We start from the raw sequence: 24201 nt of genomic DNA, 5'->3' as shown, positions 1-24201 counted from the left end.
CATCATCATCATCATTTCAGCCATAGGACGTCTACCGCTGAACATAGGCCTCCCCCAATGCTTTTCATGTTTTCCGGTTGATAGCGGCTTGCGTCTTGTGCAATCTTAAGTAGCGTTAATGCATTTACGTCCCGTTGACTATAGCTCGTCTGTGAGAAACCTAACTCAAGGACGTGTCATGCATCATGACGACACGTCACCGGCAATGTCTGTCAATGTTGACAACTGTCACAACAGGCGGCTGTACTAGGCTTATCGACGCTTGGAGCATGAGCGTATCATGTCAAGCGTTGTGTTCACAAGGGAACTGTGATTGAATACCGTACCCAACTATAGTAGCTACCTTGATTGAGATTAATACCGAAATCGAGAGGTAAGCGTGGTTAATTTAGATGGTAGGGTAAAGAGCGACCTAACCAAAAATAGAGAGCGTATTAGGAGTTTCATGGATTAGAAAATATAATATTTATGTTACAGCAGCTATGTTACTACTGGCAGCGCCAACCTATTCTATTCGCCTATTTCTACTCGCCATCGAAGTGCCAAATAAGAACTTATTATAAGGCCTTGTCCAGGAGGGCTAATTCACCGCGAATGTCTTCGCGCGAACACGAGCGTATGTATGACGCGATTTACGCGCAAAACAACTTGCGCGTGTCTTGTGGACGCAATGTATTGGCTGCTAGGCTAGTATCTCGCCAACGCGGCGAATTCGCCCTCCACACAAGGCCTAAGACGTAATCATGTTTTGCTTCTGTCCGTACCATATTAGCTTAAATAAAAATCACACCGGCAACACTTTTACAAAGTTGATTAGTATAGCTCGTTTTACAAAGTCGATGAGATATAAGTACATGGTATCACGGCTTTACCCTCCGGAAGCCAAGTTCAAGTTCGGTGCGACCCAGTTAGCGGAGGATGTGCCCACTAGATGCGGCCTACTAAGTAGAACACGGTGTTACAAAGTAAATATCAGTGGCACTTTGTATTTTATATTTTCATTAGATAAATGTATGCAAATACAATTGCGGACCGTAAAGCTGAAGAGATTGTTTGCTTAGACGCGCTAATGTCAGAAACTGCTGGTCCGATTTGAAAGAATATTTTTGTGTTGGATAGCACTATCGAGGCTAGCTCTAGGCTATACATATAGCAGCCAATAGGGGCTGAGCAGAAAGAAAAATGTTACAAATACGGGAAATAATTCGAACTATAAATATTTTCACGCGTACGAAGTCGCGAACACACCTAAGAGAATGTGAAATACCGAAAATGTTTTCATTGACCTCTTTCAGACTTTCATCTTCCAGATTATTTAAAATAGTACCTACACACGGAGCTTTAAGATATTCTTCGAATAAATTTGCCTCAGCTAAGTTTAACCTGAAAATTATTCATATTTATTTTTAGCATGTTACGTTAAATACCAAGGGTTAGAATCCTTGTTATTACAATGAGATATTTCTTGAGCGCACTTTAGTAGAAGCAGTTTCTTAAAATACTGTTGTTCGTATTTTCAGTCTCGTAGGTTTATCGTTTACTTTTTAAGTTTTTTCTACCCTTTACTATACTCGGCGCAAAGACTCGTGGCAGGCGGTGTAAATAATAAGACAGTGCATATCACGTTTTCCTTCGCACTCACACTGGTTATGGGTGACGTCACACAGAGGCAGGCATAGCGTTGTTTATAATACGTGATAATTAATTATTGGCAAGTGTGCATCTCTGTTTCAAAAATTACGCCCCGCTTGACACAAGTCTTTGCGTCGAATATAGTGAAAATCGTATGGTCATAGTACCTACATTAAAGTAACGTTTTGAAACTAGTGTTCAGCGTGCGTGTATGTAAGTCGTAAGTGTTTTATCGTCAGTTCATGCCAGTAATTGTAATTTACACATTGTATCAGCAATTACCTGGTTAAACTGTTAGTTACGTTTTTATCGTCTTTGATTAACATGAGTAATATTATTTGATTTAAGACAATAATAACAATAATAATTCACTTCCTGGGTAAAAATATTATTGTAATCGTTTTCTACTTTCACTTTACAGGAACCATTGTTCAATATCAATAGGGGAGACCGAGGAGAGTTGTAACAGAGGAGAGTTATGACATTGACGATTTTTTTGGAACTTATTAACTACTAGCGAGCTTTGTTAGCTCGAGACCTGTGTGCTTACCATGAGTTTACTTTAGGTGTGCTTGCTAGCGAATACGTCAAAAAATATATGAAGATTTTATGCACAGTATGTCATACATTTAATTTCATTTTTTTACGCAGTCGCTAGCGAGCACACTGCACACCTAACGTAAACTCATGGTAAGCATACTGAACTAAAAACACGCACTGTTGCGAGTTCGTTGATAGTTAATCCAAAAAACAACAATGTCACAACTCTCCACTGTTACAACGCTCCTCGGTCTCCCCTGTGGTATTCTACGTTGATATTGTTTGTTAGCTCGGTTTACGATGGGAGGCGGAGGATGTTGTCCCTCCCGCTTCCTGCAATGTCGCTTCATTATAGACCCTCTGTTGGTGTTGACGTCTCTGCTTACATGTTTGGCTATCGGAAATTATCCACGAATTCGAATGACAGATGCCACCTTAATTTGTTCGATAGCCTCAAAATTTCACTTTCGTAATAAAAGCTTTTTTGAAGACATACTCGTAAAGTAACTCGTAATATTTTTTCTTTCTTTCTTTCTAAATTACGACGCGACGACAAAACAAGGTTAAATACTTAGGCACCTTTTTTTTAAATATTAGTAGCAATTTGTATTGCCCAAATTACTAATAGTCCCGTTAGCCCCTTGTGGTAAGCTAAATAAGCTTGTGTTACGAGTGGGCTCACCACAATATATGTACTAAAACGTTTATTTTTATTTGTATAGAGAACAATAGTGTCTAGACAAACCTCAAGAGGATTTAAGACACTATTTAAATCAAAGATGTAATGGCTAAATAATGTAATAATAAATAAATAAATAATAGTCGAGCGGCGCGGCGGTGGGATTCGAACCCGCGTTCCTCGGATCTCGCGTCGGCCACTCCGACCCCTTCACCGTTCGGCTATCGTGGCTATATGTATAACATTCCACTTAAATTGGCTGCCTGTAGTAATTCTCTATTTAGTACTGACGATACAAAGCTAGCTTACTTGTTGTGACTAGTTGCTAGCAATAAATTACCGCTTGTTATGACTAGAGTGCAGTTGGTGGCCTAATTTCCAGTCTGTAAAGCCGTTTAGCCCGGCCCCGATCAGGCCACGAGTAACTTTGTCCAGGTGCATATAAGCTGGGGCTGAATCAACGTTGCCAGTTTTTTTTTTCGCCAAGTCGGGACTTTGATACTTTTTGAGTGAAAATAGCGGGATTCTTCCGTCAGAAGCGGGACATAGTAAAAAAACGTATATAATCAAAGGTTTTCAAATATTTATCTTTTTATTTGACTTAAAATTACGTTTACGTGACAATAGATAACAAAAGTAGCCATAGAAAATGTTATGTTAGAATAAAAAAAGAAAAAAATTAAAAAAGTTTTATTCTTTGGAATAATATGGCGTTTCAAACAATAGTCTGGTGAAGTGAGTGTCTCTCTCCGAAAAGCGGGACCGAGCCTGTCCCGCGCGGGCCATTTAAATTTGATCTAAAAATCGGGACGTCCCGCCAAAATCGGGACGTCTGGCAACGCTGGGCTGAATACTTTGTATCTGTTAGTCGATGCTACGTATTTGTGGCACTAAGTTATTGCAACGATTACCGCATGAAAAATGGCGGATATAAACAACTTTACTGTGATATGACCAGTTATAAATTGAGTTTTATGATCCGATTTGTTCTGGGATAAGTGTTTGAGAATAAAATACACAGGTGAAGGGAGGGTATCGTAGCTTAGTTAGTATTGTAGAGGCTAAATTAGTGTAATAACTATATTTATTAATTAAAAATTACACCCTAGTTGAAAACTGTTTTAAAGTGACGTTTATTCGAACGTCATTGAAAATGTAACTTTAAAACCGGTTTATCACAAACAAACTTCAATTTTATATCACCTTTCATGGATCAATTAATATGATCAATGATGTAGTTCCTGGGATATATCTTGACCTCTCTTCCCTCAGGGCCCTATCCTGTATAACTGAGAGGTATTTTGTACTGGAGAATTAAATTTTCTTACAAGAATTTTGTATAACTGCAGTATTACTAAGCTATTCTCTACCGGTGGCAAAATGGCGCTGATGATAGATTTCTGGTCATGACTGTCTACATAAACCTGATAGATAAATATTATTATTTTCTTCACTAACCGGTTAGATCTAGATTTCCGCACTCTGGCCCCGTGAGCAGTGTCTAGGCCCGAGCTCATGGATATCGCGCGGGAGTTCAGAAGGGAATCCTGGATGTAGGACTCGCTTAGACCTGGAACAAAACGAATTATTAATAATGTGGGGAAACATAAATTTATAGAGGACAACACGTCACACTGATCATAATAATATGTAGTTGTTGTAATAGCACAGAATAATAAAATAAGTACTAGTGGTAATAGCAGCTATTTGGAAAGGAAAATGTCATACGCCACATGGCATTAAGCTCGCCTGTTGTACCACTGTATTTTTATGTGTGCAATAAAGATTTTAAATAAATAAATAAATAAATACGCCCGTATTCACAAACACTACTATGAGGTCTCACAGTGCGCGTGGACGTACAGGGTGACACACGAACCAATCACAGAGCTCTATTCAACGCTGTGCGTTCGATTTGCTGCTTCATTTAAGTAAGCATCGTTTGTGAATACGGGCGTTAGTCTGTGTACGATTGGTATAGCCTGACCAGGAACATAAAAACCCTGGCATAGAGGCGCTTCAATTGCATTTGATAGTGCAACACTGGGTACAGTCGTACCTGTATTAAATTAATAGGCTAACTTTATGTATCAGGATTCAGGAATATAGGCTTATTTAATATTTTCATAAATTAACAAAAACGTATTATATTATAGGTAAACTGGTTTAAATAAATTAAATGAAACCATCAATCGAGCAAGTAGGATTTTATTATTATTCATCAATAATCAAATTCTGAACTTGAATATTCAACTACAATGTCTGCTCATGAACGCTTCAAGCTCGGTACTTCTTTCCCAATTCCATAAAATTCAATACTTACAAAGTGACAAAAAACTTTAAAATAGGTAGTTGAAACAAACCACAGCTAATTTCCATAGTTGACTGTACTATACGATAAACATGTCAGTCAATTTGACAACCTTTGTCGGAAACATTATTCACTGAAAATTTTGTCCGAACCCTTAGTATTTCTCTTCGACAAATACTTTAACACATTGTGAACCACTTTTCTTTCACGACTATAAAAAAAATTGAATAAGCTTTTTTTGTTTCATAGTAGTCATGTCACTAGGACGCATAGTTTCCGAGGATTAAGCGAAAAACAGAAAAGTGGTACCTTTAAACCCCCTCTCCCCGCCGGCTCAAGGGCGAAGGGCGGGGACTTTTGCTATGTTCACCACCTAACTAGGCTAAATAAAGTCCCGAGGTCAAAAATTGTGTTACACGGATTTCTCTCTACACCGTCGTTAAGGCATTCATTGACTGGACTAATTGTAAAATTATAACTTTTTTATTGAGTAATTTGATTTTCTTTGATTTCATACTGTTTCTGAAGATTTCCATAAGCACTTTACTACAAACACAAACTCAAGAGTACTCAAGACTATTGGATGCTTCTTAATAATCACTTCTGGATCTGGATTTACCGCGATGGAACTAATTTTTATTACATTCGTTTATTAAATCCCGTAGACAGAACGGTCAAATGTGATCATAGGCTTATAGTTAGGGATTAAAATCAAGGGAATATCCTGTCACCCCACCATAATTGCCCCGAAACTATTAAAAATATGCCTACAACGTAACAAAATAACGTCCAAGCCTAGTTCCTTCGGATGAATGTAAAAGGTGTATCCGCTGCTGCAAATGTAAATGCTCACAATCTATCCACAATAAAGGTTATATTAGAAAATCACAGCATCCTTCCCCCCACCATTTCTGGTGCGGCCACTTGACTTGGATTTTTCCCTTAACCGGTAGATGTCACTATCTCCCCTTAGTTCGCGATATCATTTGATTTTTTCCATTTCTTTAAGAGAATTTCGAAATTTCCACTACAATTAAGTTCAATCGCAAATAGCCCTGTAGCCATCAAATTGTGTTCGAGTTCGGGATACCGACTCATTGCACGCACGGGTCCCTTAGCCAGGATTCGTATAAATTTTTGAAAGTCCTTTAATGTTTTAAAGGACATAGATGCTTTTGTCATACTCCACGTTGCTAATGTGGACATTTGAACACGAAATTGTGATTTTCCTTGTCCGCGTCGCGGTAGACATGTGCGTGCATATTCACAAACATTACTATGAGGTCTCACAGTGCACGTGGACGCACAGGGTGACGCACGAACTAATCACAGAGCTCTATTCAACACTGTGCGTTCGATTTGCTGCTTCACTTAAGCAAGCATCGTTTGTGAATACGGGCGTTAGTGACTTTGTCCTGTGATGCGGATTTCGGCACACGTGCGAATCGTAATCTTCCGTATCTTATTAATAAAATGCGAAAGTTTGTATGGATATCTGGATGTCTGAAAAACTACCATGCTGTACAATTTTCTGTAAATAATCAAAATAATTTGAGAATTCATGGTGTTCCTTTCATTTGTTTTTTTTTTTTTATGTGATAGGAGGCAAACGAGCAGACGGATCACCTGATGGTAAGTGATTTATCAAGTTTGTTAGAGAGATTTCATCCTTATACTAACTTAACCCTAACGATCAATGCAATAAAAATACGGGGTGTTAGTTGGTTCGATTTCCGAGTGTGGCAAGCAAATTTTTGGATATAATATTTAAATGCAGTTCTACTTCTTTTAAAAAAAAAGGACTACAAACTGAAACTAAAATTTTCTATTACAGTATTAAGAGTTAAGTACTTTCTCTCCAGGTGGCATTACAAAATTCCACCCTGTATTATAAATGCAAAAGTTTGTGTGGATGCCTGGATGTAAGTTATGTAATGTTTGTCAACGTACTTGTAAGACGACTCTACCAGATCTTTTCTCTCTTTCTGACTTAACCAAATCAGGTAAACATACAAAGAAAATAATTACCTACATTGTTACGGAGCATTTGTTTAGTAATTTTTGTTAATTTTCGACATTAAACGTAAGCTTCAGCTTAGAGCTTGTCCGACAAAATTTTCTAAACAATAGAAAGTTAGAACAGAACATTTACAAGTTATTGTTGCATTCGCAACTGCCATACACAAATATATCTTTGTGTTCAAGCAATATTGTTTTAATGACCATTATTACACACAAATAAATTAGAACTTTCCAGTACTCAAATCTGAAGAGGTTTCGTTTTAATTAAAACCTATTGTTTGGGTCTTATGCATATTCAAATGGTAACATTTTCATACAATTAAACTAGCACATACATACAATTCATCGCATTTTAGGGTAGATACATTTAAAGGCTTCTTTAACTACTTCATGGAAAATTTATAGATTGGGCCCTTACCTATGAAATTAGCGTTTTTTCTTTAATATTCATTAGTATATAGGATGTCCCAAAAAGTAGTATCAAGCCGAAGCCCAGAGGTAGAGTATCACTAGGGCTATCCAAATCACCCCTATGTATGTTCCGCGATTTTTGATAGTTTTCGAGTTATGATTTTTTTTAATTTCTGTGCTTAGGCACTTTTTTGGTCACTGTGGCTCGAATAGTCAAATTACATGCCTGAATTTTTAAATATTAATAGATGAATACTAGGCCTAGCTGATTCAGAAGTGTTTGCATCCATAACACGAATGTAAACTAAAAACGTTAAAGTTGTAAAAAAAATCATAACTCGAAAACTATCAAAAGTCGCGGTGATTCGGATAGCCCTAATGATGCTCAACCTCTGGGCTTCGGCTTGACACTACTTTTTGGGACAACCTGTATTAACCGAAATAATAACAGTAAAGTTATTTATCATAACTAGTAAACGGGTTCCCACTTCCCATTAAACTCGTTCTGAAAGCTGGGCCCCATTAGTAGAGCTCTTTTAAACAAACCTGAATTCAAAATACGAGTGGGCTCGACCGAATATTGCAGAATTCCCTTAGAAAAATTGACTTTTATGGAAATCTGAGAGGAATATAATTATACAAATCCGTATGCGTTATTAATTCGAATACTTCAAAAATATGTCACTTGGATTCATTCACTCGCGCTTGCAAAGCGTACAAAAGATCGCCCCTATAATGGATTCGCTTTTAGATTGCACTGGCTCACTCGCAGAATTACCAGAACTGAAAGTTCCTTACTCAAGTTTCTTTAATACATCGCAGAGCTTAATTTGAACAAAATCCAAGATCAAAGTTCGAAGGAACCTAAGTTAATCGAGTGAATGAAACGCTGTTATTACTTTACAAATCTATATCTTAACCGTATCACAGCTCAAGTATATCAATTGCTGAGCTGGGGGATTGTTAACTTTGGTATTGGCATAAGTAATTTGAGTGTACTTATATTAAAGTTCTTAATAAGATATGACATCTTAGCCCGATGGGCTACGCACGATATCGCCTTCTTAAGCATATTATTGTTCGTCAGATAAAGAAATTTAAAAAAGCTGGTGACTCTCCATTCTCTCAGCGGTCGCAGGTTTTATATACTTAAGTACACAGATGGCCCGCGCCGCCCTTTGAAGGTCTTTGCACCTCCCATGCACTTTTGGAACCAATGGTCTAAAACTTACTGTTAATGCTTTCCGTGGACCGGTCGAGGGGCTGGCTGACGCTGAGGCCCGGCTGGGTGCCAGCAGGGCTGTCTGTTTGGCCCAACCTCTCCCCCTGGCTGGCCGAGAGGCTGGAGTCGCTGCGTCCCACTGTCGAAGATGACCGAAGGCTGGTCGTGCTACTCATCTGAAATGCCACGACCATGATATTAAAATAAATGCATTTAATCGAAAAGTGAACCAGTAAATGTTGATCTTGATTGCATGAATTATTTGGAAACAAGGTTTGCACCTTGCACCATCCCAAGGCGGATATTGCTCTTCTATATGATAGCATATTAATAAGAAGCATAGTATATTGGACAAAAGTTACAATTGTAAAAGCCAACTCAAACTGTTAAACTGTTTGCTATCCGAAATAGCTTGAGTACTATTAATGGGAGAAGTTTAAATAAATAACTTACACGTCGTGTTTTGCCTACTTTATGCCCAGATTGAAGAAGAATTAGGAAGATAGTAAATAAATATGAAGTTATTCCTCACACATGCATGTACGAGTACACTGAGTATACTTCAGTAAATAATGATAACATGTCTAAATGTTAAATCTAAACACGACATTAGGTAGGTAGCTAATATACTAATAATGATTACACCAGCAGCATAGTCTGTGAATCATAGTACATAATACAGCAAATAGTCTAGCACGTGCGGGCAGTGTCAACATCACTGATTTATTATTTTTTAGCTATAAACTATTTTGTTACTTACTTTAGAAAATATTGTTCGATAAGCTAAGTAAAATCTAGATACGTGTTTATATCGTTACTCCTAGTTGCCTATTTATAATTAATCTATCTGAACGGTCATATTTTCATATTCAAACGCAAGTTGTTATTTCATTTTAACCTGTTATTACTCATTTATAGGGCTAATCATTGGATTAACTGTTTGAAAATAGTCCGATTAGAAACTTACCTTATCACAGGTTTTATTTTCGCTATCAAGGTTAGTCTTTTCATTCAACGATTGCAACGAAACTGATATTGACCCCCGTCGTGACAGGTGCGAGGATTGCCTTTTGAATATCTCCGTAGTATTTTTCAGGAAACTGTCCATTTTCTTCCTGAAAAACGAAGATTTTCTTTCCAAAGGCGACTTTCCAATTGAGTGCAGATCTAATTCCGATTGAGAGAAACTCTCGCGCCTATTCAGCATCGTTTGATCGAGTGATAACTTTCTTTCACGACACTGTGTAAGCTTGCCTTTTGGGACTGATGCTGCAATTTCAGGTGAAACAGCAGGGTCGACTGCTAAGTTATCGTTACTTCTAGACGTTATAACAATTTTAATTTTTTCAGAATTATGGTCACTATTTACATCTACTTCATCACTTGCTGCACTTTCACTTGGCGTCTCAATTTGGGGAACGTTTTGTTCTGTATACGGAGAATCTTCTGGATTCTCTTTTCGTTCGTTATTTGCGTCGTCCTCACTACCACAGTTCTGTTGATCACTGGTTTCCACATTTAATGTGTCAGTAACAGTATCATCTACTGTCTTCATCATTTCCTGGTTAATTGCACTGTGTGGCTCCCTATCAGAAGCTCCTTCGCTATTTTGGGCCTCATCGAAGTCATCATTATCGTTGAAATCTTTATTTTGCATTATTTTACTTCCACGAGGAGCCTTTATTCTCATACTACTATTCATTTTTACAGTTCGTAATATTTCCCTTATTTTGATATTCTCCTTCATGGATTTGACATCGGCAATGAAAAGGCTGGATTTATCTTTGTCGACGTGCTTCATTGGTGATTCTTTTTTCGACTTCTGTCGAAATCTATCCATGTTTGCGGCTGTGTTTTTCTACTCGATGAACAATTACAGTTTGCAGTAATTAAATAAAACTAGCATCACTCAAAACAACCTCATGGTGCCGTTAATTTACACACAATTTTATCACAATTCACGTTCAACGTTACACTTGTACAAATAATACCATCATATTGAAGGTAAAAGTGACGATAACGATTAAGAATAATCGGCACCCAATCCTATTAGTGTGAAGTAATAAATATCTGAATGTAGCTAGCGGCGAACGCTACGTGTGTGCGACTCTGAAGAAATACTGATATCGAAGTAATTATTTCATTATACGCGTTCGCGACAACGTCAGTGAGAGAACACCGGCAACGTCACCATGTAAGCAAAAGTATGGCTAAAGTAAACACCGTGAAAACGAGTCGAAGTGATCGCGTTAGTGTGTGTCGCTTCTTCAACTTATCGCTTCAGAGATATCTCGAGGGCCGAGATAATAGGTGATAATAATGTATCGCATATCTTTAGAATAATGGTTTACGTATAAGTAAAAATATAACTGATCGAAATCATTTGCAACTTTCACACGATATTAATATTAACATTTTATTTTTTAAATTTTAGACTAAAAATATTCTAAGTATAATTTAAATGTGACTTTGAGCCTGATATCGGAAAAATCTTAAAACATAAAATGTAGGTATGTTATGGATGACCTACTGAAAGTGAAACATATAATAACATGCCTAATAAATTGACTACCTACATTACGCCATTCGATAGGTTTCTTTACACTTATAAATATGCAAATGCATTAACTAGTTATTTTGTTAGATAATTTAACTTTTTTAACTCGGCTAACGTGAGCCTCGATACCTGAAATGTGCCTATTGGTGAAAAAATTTTAATTGTATGAGTGGGCTGTTTTCTTTAAAAAATCACCTATCCTGAATTTAATGTCGTTCCTAGTAGCAATTGTTTCTACGTGGCCAATAAGAATACGTCACACCACGCTCATTACTTTAGTTTTCTTTTAAAAATTAAATAGTGGCGTTTAAATAGCAATAGATTTCAGATTATGCGAACCTCTGTTGGAAACATACACAAAGCATAATATTGAGGGCTTAGTGTGAGTTTACATCAAACCTCGTCACTAGTGAGCGCGTTAAAAAGTATATGAACATTTTAGATCTTGAAAGTTTCCGCTAGGGGCGCTGTACTATCCGTCATACATTTTTTTACGCGCTCACTAGTGACAACGAAACTCACACTAAGCCCTCTGATCATCAAAATTTAGAGGGATCCGTAGTAAAGTTGGACCATTATTGGATAAGGTCACAAGAGTGTCACCAGTTTCTCAGAACAAGTTAATGGGCCGACCTAAAACTTGGTATAGAAGTGACGCGTGAGATGTGTAAATAATTAAATTTGACTGAACTGCTGGGCTAGGATGCGCGCCGTGATATAATTTATCGACCGACATCAAAATGTGTGGGCAAAATCGATAAAATAGCGTGATAACCGCTTATTGCGGCGCGCATCCTAGGCCTACTGGAAAACATTATCTTCTTTCAGAAAAGATACGTAACTAACATGAAGGTTGAATTAGACCCTATTGTTATAATTCCTAAGATAGAATAAGATATTAATATTATTTATTTATTTATTGACAAAGATCTACCCACCAATATTAGGTTCTATTAAGAGTTTTAACCGTTAAAATTCTTAATAAAACCCTTATTTCGTTCTTTCGTTCGTTTCCGTCGAATGACGTCCACTGTTGGACAAAGGCCTCCCTCAAGGATTTCCACAAAGACCGGTCCCTTATTTACACTAATATTATGCTTAGTGGACTTTTTCGAAATGATAAAACATATTAAAATAATAACACCACAATTTATTGACTAGACACTGTTACAAATAAACGGTAGGCGACTCGACAGCAAGCATCGTTTGGGTAGCAATAGGGATGATGACTGGGTAATGAAATCGAATTTATATATAGTCCGTCAGACAGATAATAAAAAAATTTTGGACACATAATTTTTAATTTTTTTCATAATCGAATAATTACAGAATTAAACTACTTTTTTCAATTAAAATGCAACAAAAAATCCTTATTTACAGGTAATTTAAAATTAATTAAGTTTCACCAGAATGAAGTGTTTTTTTTTTATGTTGTGATTTAGAATTATTGGGGAATGATGCCAAAAAGTCTATTGTCAGCTGCTACCACAATGCTGCTTCCATGACGCGTTCCTTCACATCATCCTTCATTTCTTCCCTCCGTCGGCGGGCACGTCGAACTCGCTGACCTGGGCGTCCACCAGTTGCTTGCTCCTCAACTTTACTATGGCGTGGCTGGGGACGTTGGGGTCTTCCATCTCAAACTCGATTAGTCCTGTAGAAGATAACCATAATTATAACAAACCTTACTTTTATAATGCATGCTCGTATCCTCAGATTCTTCTTAGGATACTTCACGAGACGTAACACTGGCTCCATAGAGCGCCACAGGGCAAAGTGGAGGACCCAAGGTCAGGCGGACAAGAAGGAGAAAAAAAGTGTTAAAAGTCGAAAAAGTATAGGTTGGAGCTTAGACCGGTTATGAGGAAATGTGGTCATATTTGCGCAAGCAGAATATTAACCGCTATGATACTAATCGCACCCCTCCTCCCCACTCCCGTGACATGGCATGTCAGGGGCCAGGCCCCTCTGAAAAAGAACCCTAGATACGCCAATGTACGCCTTCGTGCTTCAGTGGTGGGAGAGGATCTGGGTTCGACTCCTATATGGGACATAGTGAATTTTTTAGTCAGTCTGGTTGTGTAGTGTCGGTTTCATTCAACCTGACTGATAGTGTTAATGTCGTCGGTACGATTGAATCCTATCACCTGCATATGTGTGACTTAGGTTCAGCTATTTAGTATTTACTACATAGTTCACTTCTATTTTCATGATTGATGGAGTCTCAGACAGCTAAAATTGCGATTTATTTCCTACTAGCTTTCCGCCCGCGGCTTCGCGCGCGTCGACTACATTATCTACATATTTTACGGAACCCTATTTTTTTCCAAAATAAAATTTTGCCTATGATACTCGTGGATAATGTAGCTTTCGAAAGGTGAAAGAATTTTAAAAACGGTCCAGTAGTTTTTGAGCCTATTCATTACAACCAAACAAACAAACAAAGTTTTCCTCTTTATAATAATAATATTAATTTCCTATAAAACACCTGAAAATCTCTACATTTTTCTGTAGTTTTCAAGTTGCGAGTGTTCTCATTAGTTAAGTACTTTGATATTTTGCCGAAACATCTGTCTATAATCAAAACTCTGTGACACTAGCTAGAGTATTACATTGTCATCCATCCGACTTGTGAAGAAATTTAAATTTTATTACAAAAGACTGTCGAAAAGTAGGACACAATTAACTTGTATTACATTTTGAACAAAAAGACACACAAGTAAAAGTAATTTAAAAACTTTTATAAATGTAGGGCTTTTTACTGATTAAAAGAGCGGTTGTGGTCATAACAGTGTCTGTAAGTAAATAATTCAAAGATTCTGAACATCATCTTGTCTCAAAGTGAAATTGCAAAAGGTCGAACCGCACTATAACGCCACTTTTAATTAGCGCTGCAGCCGCGAGCACTTACAGCTTAATTGTTCAGTAGCAGGGCAGCGAAATGAAATGAATTAAATATATCAGCCCCGTCTTTCACGATCTAAGTATTTTTAATTTAATAGAATCTATCTTGTTTATTCCGACTTACAGTTCCAGAGGCGGAAGGTTTTAGAAAACTAGTCTAAGTGCCACTTTAATTTCTATTAGTGACTGATACTTATTCTGACCTCCGCCTTGCCCTCATTTCTGGGAATTTATTTTAGTAGATTTATGAATTATAATGAATTGTAGTGAGTTAGTAATAATGACGCGTAGGTCCTGAAAAGTTTCAACAAATAATAACGTGAAACGTTAGAATTAGAGCAATTATTCATAACTATTATTAAAGCGGACGTGTATAATGAGAGTCTCGTGGTAATACGAGTATCATTTATGGCGGGTACACCTTTCGTAGTTCCTATCAAGTGTTTGAATTTAATTATATTTTGGAGAAATCAACAGTCTGTATACAACCTTTTGTCCTCCAAAAGCCTCATACACTTTTATGGGCTGATATAAGAATGAAACATCATCACAGAATACGTGGGTGATGGTGTCAAGGGTTTGGTGACAGGCAACTTACAATCGATTATAGGTGGAGTCGACCAAACAAGAGTACCTAAATATTAATATCAGAATAAATCGTCAGTTATAGGACATTTTGACATATTTACCATACTGAAACTGTCAATGTGCTAGCTATACCAGGACTTATTCTCGGATAAAAGTTTGGTCGAATCGGGCCTAAACAGTTAATCAATAGGTGTTGACCTGTGAAGCGTTTAATATCATGAAGTCAAAACACAAACACCGCGTTGCTTTGTGTCGAATATAGACATTAGATTCTATCAAGTATGAAATCAAAGCACAGGTTTCGATTTCCCCACAGTGAGTGACCCCCGTGAATGGGCACGCTCGAACAATGATATCTGCTTTGCCACACAAATAAACAAACAATACAGCGAAATAGGTATTGCTTTTAACAATTTTTTAATACTAAGGAATACAATTTTTGACCTAGAAATTAACCACATATAATTAAGTAAGCCTTGATGACATTTTAAAATATTTTTACAAATCCTGTATTATGGAAGATTGAGTATTTTGTTCTAAAAAATCTAATTTTGAATTCCTCTCAGAATCTGAATTCTGGTGACTATTACCTAGCCTCAACAGTTTTTAAACACTACCGCGAAGGGGTGTTCACGAGAACTAAGCAGGTAGATAGATAAATGAAAAAGGCATTTGCTGTGATCTCCTGGGTCACAGTCATCTCGGACAACTCAGGTATGTGCACCGTCATCTTCTTCCACGTGTGTCCTAAATTAGACTACCAAAAAGTACTTATATAATGACCCCAAATAAATTCTTTCTCGCTTCATTCAGCGACCACCATGTTCTTTTAGTTGTGGAAGATTTTGGCGTTACGTCTATCTCAGAGACCGTCTGAATTATCTGTTTGCTTTTACCACGCGTGTCTTGTTGACGTAGAAAATCAAGGTGTGTTGAAATTGACTTCAAACAATATTATTTTCTTACCTCCTTCAGCGACCACGTCGTCCTTGTAGTTGTCCTGCATGGAGCGCGCCAGGATGTTGTGGTAAAAGTCTTTGACGTTCAGCTTGATCTCCGGCGTCACTTCCATCTTGGAAACTACCTGGATCAGCAGCGTCAACTTCTTTCGCGTGTGTCCTGACTATGACTATCAAAAACTGCTGATATTGACCCCATATATTCTTTCTCACCTCCTTGAGCGTCACTCACCCCGTCCTTTTAGGTAGTTGGAGAGGATGTTGGCTTCGCCTAATTGATCTTCAGTGTCAGCACCGTCAACTTCTGCGTAACTTATGTGGTCTTAAGTCCTGACTTAGACTACCAAGAAGTACTTATATTGACCCTAAATAAATTCTTTCTTACCTCCTTCGGCGACCACGTCGTCCTTGTAGTTGTCCTGCATGGAGCGCGCTAGGATATTGTGGTAGAAGATGTTGGCATTCAACTTTATCTCCGGCGTCACTTCCATCTTGGAAACAGCTTGTATCAGCACAGTCAGCTACATCTGCCACGCGTGTTCTCACTTAGACTACAAAAACTGCTGATATTGACCCCATATATTCTGTCTCACCTCCTTGAGCGTCACTCATCCCGTCCTTTTAGGTAGTTGGAGAGGATATTGGTTCGTCTATTTGATCTTCAGTGTCAGCACCGTCAACTTCTGCGTAACTTATGTGGTCTTAAGTGCTGACTTAGACTACCAAGAAGTACTTATATTGACCCTAAATAAATTATTTCTTACCTCCTTCGGCGACCACGTCGTCCTTGTAGTTGTCCTGCATGGAGCGCGCCAGGATGTTGTGGTAAAAGTTTTTGGCATTCAACTTTATCTCCGGCGTCACTTCCATCTTGGAAACTGCTTGTGTCAGCACAGTCAGCTACTGCCACGCGTGTTCTCACTTAGACTACAAAAACTGCTGATATTGACCCCATATATTCTGTCTCACCTTCTTGAGCGTCACTCATCCCGTCCTTTTAGGTAGTTGGAGAGGATATTGGCTTCGTCTATTTGATCTTCAGTGTCAGCACCGTCAACTTCTGCGTAACTTATGTGGTCTCAAGTCCTGACTTAGACTACCAAGAAGTACTTATATTGACCCTAAATAAATTCTTTCTTACCTCCTTCAGCGACCACGTCGTCCTTGTAGTTGTCCTGCATGGAGCGCGCCAGGATGTTGTGGTAGAAGATGTTGGCGTTCAACTTGATCTCCGGCGTCACTTCCATCTTGGAAACCGCCTGGATCAGCACCGTCAGCTTCTGCCGTGCGGTCGGGATCAGCTTATCGACTGTAAAAAAGTTACATTTAAGTAACTGTCAAGTCGAACCCAAAATCCAAAATAGCAAAAAAAAAGTAATGAATATTTAGTAACCAGCTTTCAAAAAGCAGTTTTTATCCCAGAAATCCCAGAAGTATTAACCCTACTACTGCTTCAGGACAATAATGTAAGTCAGTGCTAAGAAGAAGTCGTGTAAGCAGCTCGGTTACTTTCATCATGCTTTTTTTTTCAGGGGTTGCGCTATTTTATATTGATACAGGCTAGAAGCAGTTGTAACATCCCAAACATTTTACTTTTAGCGTAGGTATACCTAGCGGACATAGACGTAAACAGAGTAACACAGAACTAAAATGCTTCATAAATCACACAAAACCCTACCAAAACATAATTTCTTGGAACTAAACAACTGAACAATGAGTGGATATCAAAATGAAAAGTAGCCTCGAGAGATATTAGATGAATTGACGAATACGAAATAGATAAGTAAAATTGTCTAAGAATTTCTTTTCTCCGTTCTTTTTTCCAAGATCTTTGCTTAGATAGCGTTTATCTGTTATATCATTAAGCCGACAGAATGAGGTCTGTGAGGAACATCTAACAAACGTTTTAACGAGGGTTTGAAATAATTATTGTTTTATTTCACGTTAAAAGCGTTCTCGTGGCCTAGGAATCAGAAAGATGGATTCTCTCAGATTTGTACTAAAAGCTCTTTGTTTTGATTAACCATTGTTCGATTAAAATAAAAAGCGTTTGTTGAGAAAACCGTGATCGTTTTTCGCAGACGGTTGATCTTTCGGAATTGACCACATCCGCAGATCACACTGTCGTAGCACGACGTGACTAGTGCCGCTGCTATGAGCCTATGACTAAGCTTCAACCACACCAACGCGTGCAGATCGCCATCGCTGGTACGATCATAGGCCAATGACAGATCGCGCAACCCATGATAATCCTCGCGACCTGTCATTGGCCTATGATCGCGCCGTGATACTGATTGCACCGGCGATGGCAATCTGCGCGCGTTGGTGTGGTTGAAGCATAAGTATTCTAAATAGGTAAAAATTGTCATTTTGCGAATTTGTAGGAAGGAACGCATCCCTTGCAAAAAAGCTACATTATTTCTGAGTGACACACATATGCCACAAAGGCGAATATAGCTAAATATTATATTAAAAGCTGTGCGGGTGAAAAATTTAAAAATATCAACAAATATTACCTAATGACCTATTGTGGAGCTAAGAAAATTTGTTGTTATTTAGCTTTTTGAATCCACAATACGAACATAAACGACGTACGCCGCAGCGCTGAATGCCGAATCGAATAGGAAATTGGAAACTCGCTCGAGCAGCTCGCAGCGGAGTGGGACGTGATTTACTCGCACGCTGTGTGCGTCTGACTTGCGAGCAAGAGCCGTTAAAAGCTCGCATTTGTGCTTAATAATATTAGGTAAAAGTGCCAAAATTGGAATGTTTGATAACGTTGCCAACTTTATTAACTTTATGAACATAACAAATCCTCAAGCATGTCGTTGAGCCAGCTTTGAGCAACTGCTAGCTTGGATTTAAATAAGAGGGTAGGTCAAATATTATGGATTTTAAACCAAAACAACAAATATATTTTAAGACCACGCGGATGTCGTTACGGGCTAGTTTAATATTACTGTACCAAACTATGCAAGCTTAGCTAGAGTAGGTATCTGGGTTACCGGAAAGTACGAACGAAGTAACGATTGACATTTACGAGCGAGTAACAATGACAAGACTTTGTTAGATCGGCACGCGGGAGGTTAACGGGGAAATGTGTTAGATTTACACCCGGTATGGACGGACAGGTTAAATATCGGAATAGTTCCCTTAATTATTCGCATACTTAGCTTAGCTCTAATAATTCGAAGTGCAAACTAAAGTATGGAGAGACTCTATAGAGCGCTCCGGTGTGAATGTAGGTAATTAATCTCATAATCACTTTTAAGTATATTTTCTCTTACCCTATTGTGATCAAATGGCTTTGACTTCGTCCTATTGTTCTGATTCCTTTCATTGTGGATCCAATAATTAGTTTAATTTTACTCTAGCTTATAAATTGTAGATCCTAACTGCATTCATTCAAGTATTTCATTTATAGGTACTTGTATACAGGGTGTTTGGCGGAAGGTTAGACATATCAAATACACGTATACAAGTAACAACTCAGGCATTTGATAATGTGTATTGGCGGGGATCGGACATGCAACCTCAATATAATGTCCAGTACACTCCACCAGTCCTACCGGCCGTATTGACACACCTATGGTGACAAGATGTACTCACAATCTGCTTCAACCTCTGGCACCGGCTGCACCATTTCCTCGAGGGCGTACTGAATCGCCGCTGGAACCTTCATAGGCCGTGGTGCGTTCGCGGCCCCTGTTTTAAGAAAATAGAGGAATACATTAATTAAGAAGCTTTTCTTTGCCGTTTGGCTGAAAAGGATGGCGATTAAGACTTATAGATCATCATCATTATCATCATCATCATTAAGTCATTTAGTATCTTCTGCAGGAACACGAGTGTTTCTCTTACGTTCAACAATAGCGTTGGAACTAATTGAGATAGAGCAATTACATTTTCAATAAAAAGTAATGTTTTTTTACTTAAATCCATCCTTAACATAGAGATATAGAGTGATGCCAAGTAATGCGCTGAGTTCGAAACTCAGTGTCGCATTAGAAATTCACACACACACAAAGTAATCTACACTTATAATAAATCTGTAGAGAGGCCAATTCTGTACATGAAATATATTTTCAAAATAACTATCAGTACCTCTAGTACGAAAAACTTTCGAGTTCGTTTCGTTGCGTATTCAAAGTGTCATCGAAAAATTTTGTATGAAAAATTAAACAGCGCCCCCTATATTATAGCCGCCCTAGGGGGCGCTGTTTAATTTTTCATACAAAATTTTTCGATGACACTTTGAATACGCAACGAAACGAACTCGAAAGTTTTTCGTACTAGAGGTACAGGGGGTGATTAGTGATCGATACTGATGCCAAAAATACAATCAGTAAAATTTTTGTCTGTCTATCTGTCTGTCTGTCTGTCTGTCTGTCTGTCTGTCTGTCTGTCCGTCTGTATGTTCCTTATAGGAACAAAAACTACTCGACGGATTTTAACGAAATTTGGTACAATTATTCTTCGTACTCCTGGGCAGGTTATAGGATACTTAGGAATTCCCACAGAAACGGGAATTAGCGGGAAAATCCTTTTGTATGAAAAATCTAAACCGCTTAAGTTAGACACTTTAAATTTGGCATGCAGGTAGCTTAGTAAACTTAAAGCTTAGAAAGCTTAGTTACAACAGGATATTGCAAAATTCCCAAAGGAACGGGAATTAGCGGGAAAATCCTTTTGTATGAAAAATCTAAACCGCTTAAGTTAGACGCTTGAAATTTGGCATGCAGGTATCTTAGTAAATTTAAAGCTTAGTTACAACAGGATATTGCAAAATTCCCACGACAACGGGAGTTAGCGGGAAAAAACATTTGTATGAATAAATCTAAACCGCGTAAGATAGATGAAGGGGTAAAACGGGATCCACGCGTACGAAGTCGCGGGCGGCCGCTAGTATATAAATAAATATCCCTGGACATTTTACACTACGTTTCTAGTCCCAAGCCAAGCTTGTACTACGGGTACTAGACAACGGATATAAACATACTTAAATACATTTTTTGTAAATACATACATATAATATGCATTATAAGTACATATAAACACATAGTAATCAAAATATGTGCGGTATCAGTAGTTAACGTTCGAATAATCTTTAGTACTACGCAAGCAATGTAAACTGTTTACATTATGACGTCAACCTACTAAAAATAAAAAACTTAAATCCTTGTAAGAGAGGTAGGCCCCAGAATTTAAGTATTTTCTTCGAAAAAATTGTCCATAGATCACCCCCTTAAACTACTAGATACTACTTCCCTGGACACACTGTACAGTCTTAATAAAAGTTTTTATTTTGCTACAAAAATAATATGTAACCTGATACGGTGGCGACTGTACATGAAACATTTTTCATTGTTATTAAAAATTAGTCTTAACGGCCAAGTCACGTCTTTAATTAGTATCGATTGATTAAGGCTATGTTGCACCATCTTACTTTATCTTTAACAAACGTCAAAGATCTGTCAAACTCCATTCAAAAAACGACGGTTAATGTTATAGTTAAGGTTAAAGTAAGCTGGTGCAACTCAGCCTAAGAGTAATTAGCTGCTAGGTTTTAAAGGCAGACATGATTGATTATTCAATTAGCCTAAAGATATCAGCTGTACTATTTCCCGCGAACTGTGTGGCCATAATTGAGCCGATGAATCCTACATATGGCAAAGGTCTGTATTTATGGAGTCACAAAGGCGTCATTAAATGAACCACTTAATGTATGGTGCGGTATGACGTGCAGAATTGTACAGCTGTTGGGGAAAATACTTCTAATTATTGTCCAAATGTTATACCTACATAAAAATCAGATTTAATGGTATAACGTAAGTCTAACTTTTACGGTGGCTTTTTCTGTATATTCAAAAGACTGTAATTCAACTAACTATTGAATCTGATTTTACTAAATAATCTGACAAAAGATTTTCGCTAAAATATCTTCTCAAACCAAACACCTAAAAATTTAAGTTTTATCAAAGTGACCAAACTAGACTTCAAATTCCTAAACAAATATGCTCTATGCATTATATCGGTCGGGTAATGTGTAAAAATTTCCACAAAGATTAGCTACTAGTTCTTTGTGCTTTAATATTATAATTTACTTACCTACTGATACGGCCTACGGCCAACCTATTCTCTAATTATTAATTGAGTCATTCGCTAAAATAAGACTTACCCACGCTCGAGAGTAACTCATTGATTTGCTGCAAAGATGTCTTCATCTCAATAATGAGTTTTCCCTTTTCATCCAAAGCTTTAGTTAGGTTCCTCTCCTCGCGATCCTCCGCGTCGATCTGAGCACGAAGTTGTTTTTTATCGTTCACATATCTGTTGGATAAATTCATGTTATAAGTTTTCACTTTAGAAACATCATCATCATCATCATCATTTCAGCCATAGGACGTCCACTGCTGAACATAGGCCTCCCCTAATACTTTCACATTGATCGATTGGTAGCGGCCTGCGTCCAGCGCTTCCCTGCTACCTTTACGATGTCGTCGGTCCCACGCTGCGTTTTCCGGTACGCGGCCTCCATTCCAGAACCTTGCTGCCCCATCGGCCGTCAGTTCTGCGTACTATGTGCCCTGCCCATTGCCACTTCAGCTTGCTAATCCGTCGGGCTATGTAAGCGACTTTAGTTCGTTTACGGATTTCCTCATTTCTGATTCGATCTTGCAAAGAAACACCAAGCATAGCCCTCTCCATAGCACACACTTTAAAAATAATCGAAATAATTTAATGTGCGAACATCAGGCTTTCCCAACCCTACTACTGGCCAATATGGGGAGTATCGGTCAAACTAAAGAGGTCATCCTTCTGAAGAGGATACCTGATTCATGATCTTACATGTCAGTTTACACTGGCTCTGCTACACAACCTTTGATCAGGTGGTGAAAAAAAAGTGCTAAATTTTGCCCTTAATAGATGATGCATAGATCTAATGAAAATAAATCAAAGGCAAGCTAATATAAGTAAAGGTATTCAATAAATAAGGTCAGAAATCGAACACAAATAATTTCTTTCCCTTTTATGATCTGAGCGCAGTACCTACCTACTTTTTCATTGGTTAACCTTAATAAAATCTTTAATCAAAAACCCTCATTGACATTCATAAGTCATCAACAAATTGAACGGCAATCCGATGTGATAAAAGGGAATATTTCAAATGTTCTGTTATGTTTTTTTAATTAACCTTTCAATAGCGTATTCAATCAAAAGATTTGAAAAAAATTCCGTCGCAAGATTACATTATAAATCAAAGCAAACTCGCATACAGAATCAATTTGAATGCTAATAAGTGTTCAACGTCTGGGTTCTTTCTAATGACACATCGACGATACTGCAGCCATTTATAATAATTATGTAGTTTGAGAGATTCCGCGACCAGAATGTGTACTTGTGTTTGACTGTACAATACATATAAATAATAGATGCAGCCAAACCTCTATAAGATATAGATACGGCCATCCTATCGTCCATTTCAATTTGGCGTTATCTACACAACGCCGCCAAAAGTTTGCCTAACTTATGAGATCGTCCTACAGATGCAGCTCACCGTATCCCCTACAACTGTCTGTATTATTCAACCTTCCAAATCTTCGTGCTGTTGCAAAATTAATGAATACAATCTGTGTCTGACAAATTAAGGTCAGATTGTTGTCACAGTGATCACAAAAGAAGTACATGCAAAGTAAGAGTTAGACTTTAAAGCAAAATATTTATCTTTGAATTCGAATTAAACTGAAAGGGTCAAAATTTTATGTAGTTAATTAGTTTTTTATTTCATCTGCCACTTACGAGTAGGTCCGAAGCCAATTAAGCAAAATGTAATTTCAACAAGTCCTATTGATTGGCATTGAATGACAATCACTAAAGATTCTAAAGAAGCACTTTGTAAGTGCTGGAGTAAATCGCAGTGTGTAAAGAAGACCTATAACAAAACTTTCCATTTAGAATGTTCTATAACGAACGATTTATTGATTTTAAAGACGCGATAGTGCTTTACATATTAATGAGGAGCCGCTATGTCTTAATACGTCAATGATGAAAAGTTGTTTACTAAAATCAGTGGCATGTACCTAATGAGTTCGTCATTGAAAGCCTTCAGGGACACAGACTAGCCTAGACTTTAGAGTTATCGAACACTTAATACTTACTACATGACACACATACTAAATGCAGTGGCACCGCTACATCCATGTAACCTGAGCCTTGTTACGTCAATAAAGGCGTGTGAGGGTCAGAAAATAGTTGTTTTTTGAAACTACCGTATGAAAAAAGAGATCAAACTTAATGCAGTTCTAAAGACGAGAGAAAAACTTGCTTTTTGAGTAACCCCCGTATTCACAAACGATGCTTGAGCAGCACAGCTTC

General features: G+C 37.8%; 2 protein-coding genes across 3 annotated transcripts in view; both read right to left on the bottom strand.

The window, feature by feature from the left end:
- LOC114354102 (uncharacterized) overlaps positions 1-11052 on the bottom strand; it is a 118817-nt gene extending 107765 nt beyond the window's left edge. For both annotated transcript variants that reach the window (XM_028306359.1, XM_028306361.1), the window contains exons 1-3: positions 9785-11052; positions 8828-8993; positions 4310-4421 (exon numbers count right to left, since the gene is read on the bottom strand). In XM_028306359.1, the coding sequence (XP_028162160.1) occupies positions 4310-4421; positions 8828-8993; positions 9785-10657 (1151 nt within the window). In that variant the 5' untranslated portion in view covers positions 10658-11052. The remainder of the gene's footprint in view (positions 1-4309; positions 4422-8827; positions 8994-9784) is intronic.
- Positions 11053-12810: 1758 nt separating this feature from the next.
- The window catches only part of LOC114354115 (uncharacterized), a 35041-nt gene continuing 23650 nt past the window's right edge, over positions 12811-24201 (bottom strand). The window contains exons 8-11 of the mRNA XM_028306375.1: positions 22004-22155; positions 19435-19530; positions 16967-17134; positions 12811-13028 (exon numbers count right to left, since the gene is read on the bottom strand). Coding sequence (XP_028162176.1) covers positions 12901-13028; positions 16967-17134; positions 19435-19530; positions 22004-22155 — 544 coding nt within the window. The 3' untranslated portion in view covers positions 12811-12900. The remainder of the gene's footprint in view (positions 13029-16966; positions 17135-19434; positions 19531-22003; positions 22156-24201) is intronic.

Source organism: Ostrinia furnacalis, unplaced genomic scaffold (assembly GCF_004193835.3).
Source record: "Ostrinia furnacalis isolate ACB-3 unplaced genomic scaffold, ASM419383v2 OfSCF1918, whole genome shotgun sequence".
NCBI classification, from domain to species: domain Eukaryota; kingdom Metazoa; phylum Arthropoda; class Insecta; order Lepidoptera; family Crambidae; genus Ostrinia; species Ostrinia furnacalis.
Note: the sequence above shows the minus strand (reverse complement) of the source record. Positions and strands in the feature narration are given on the sequence as shown.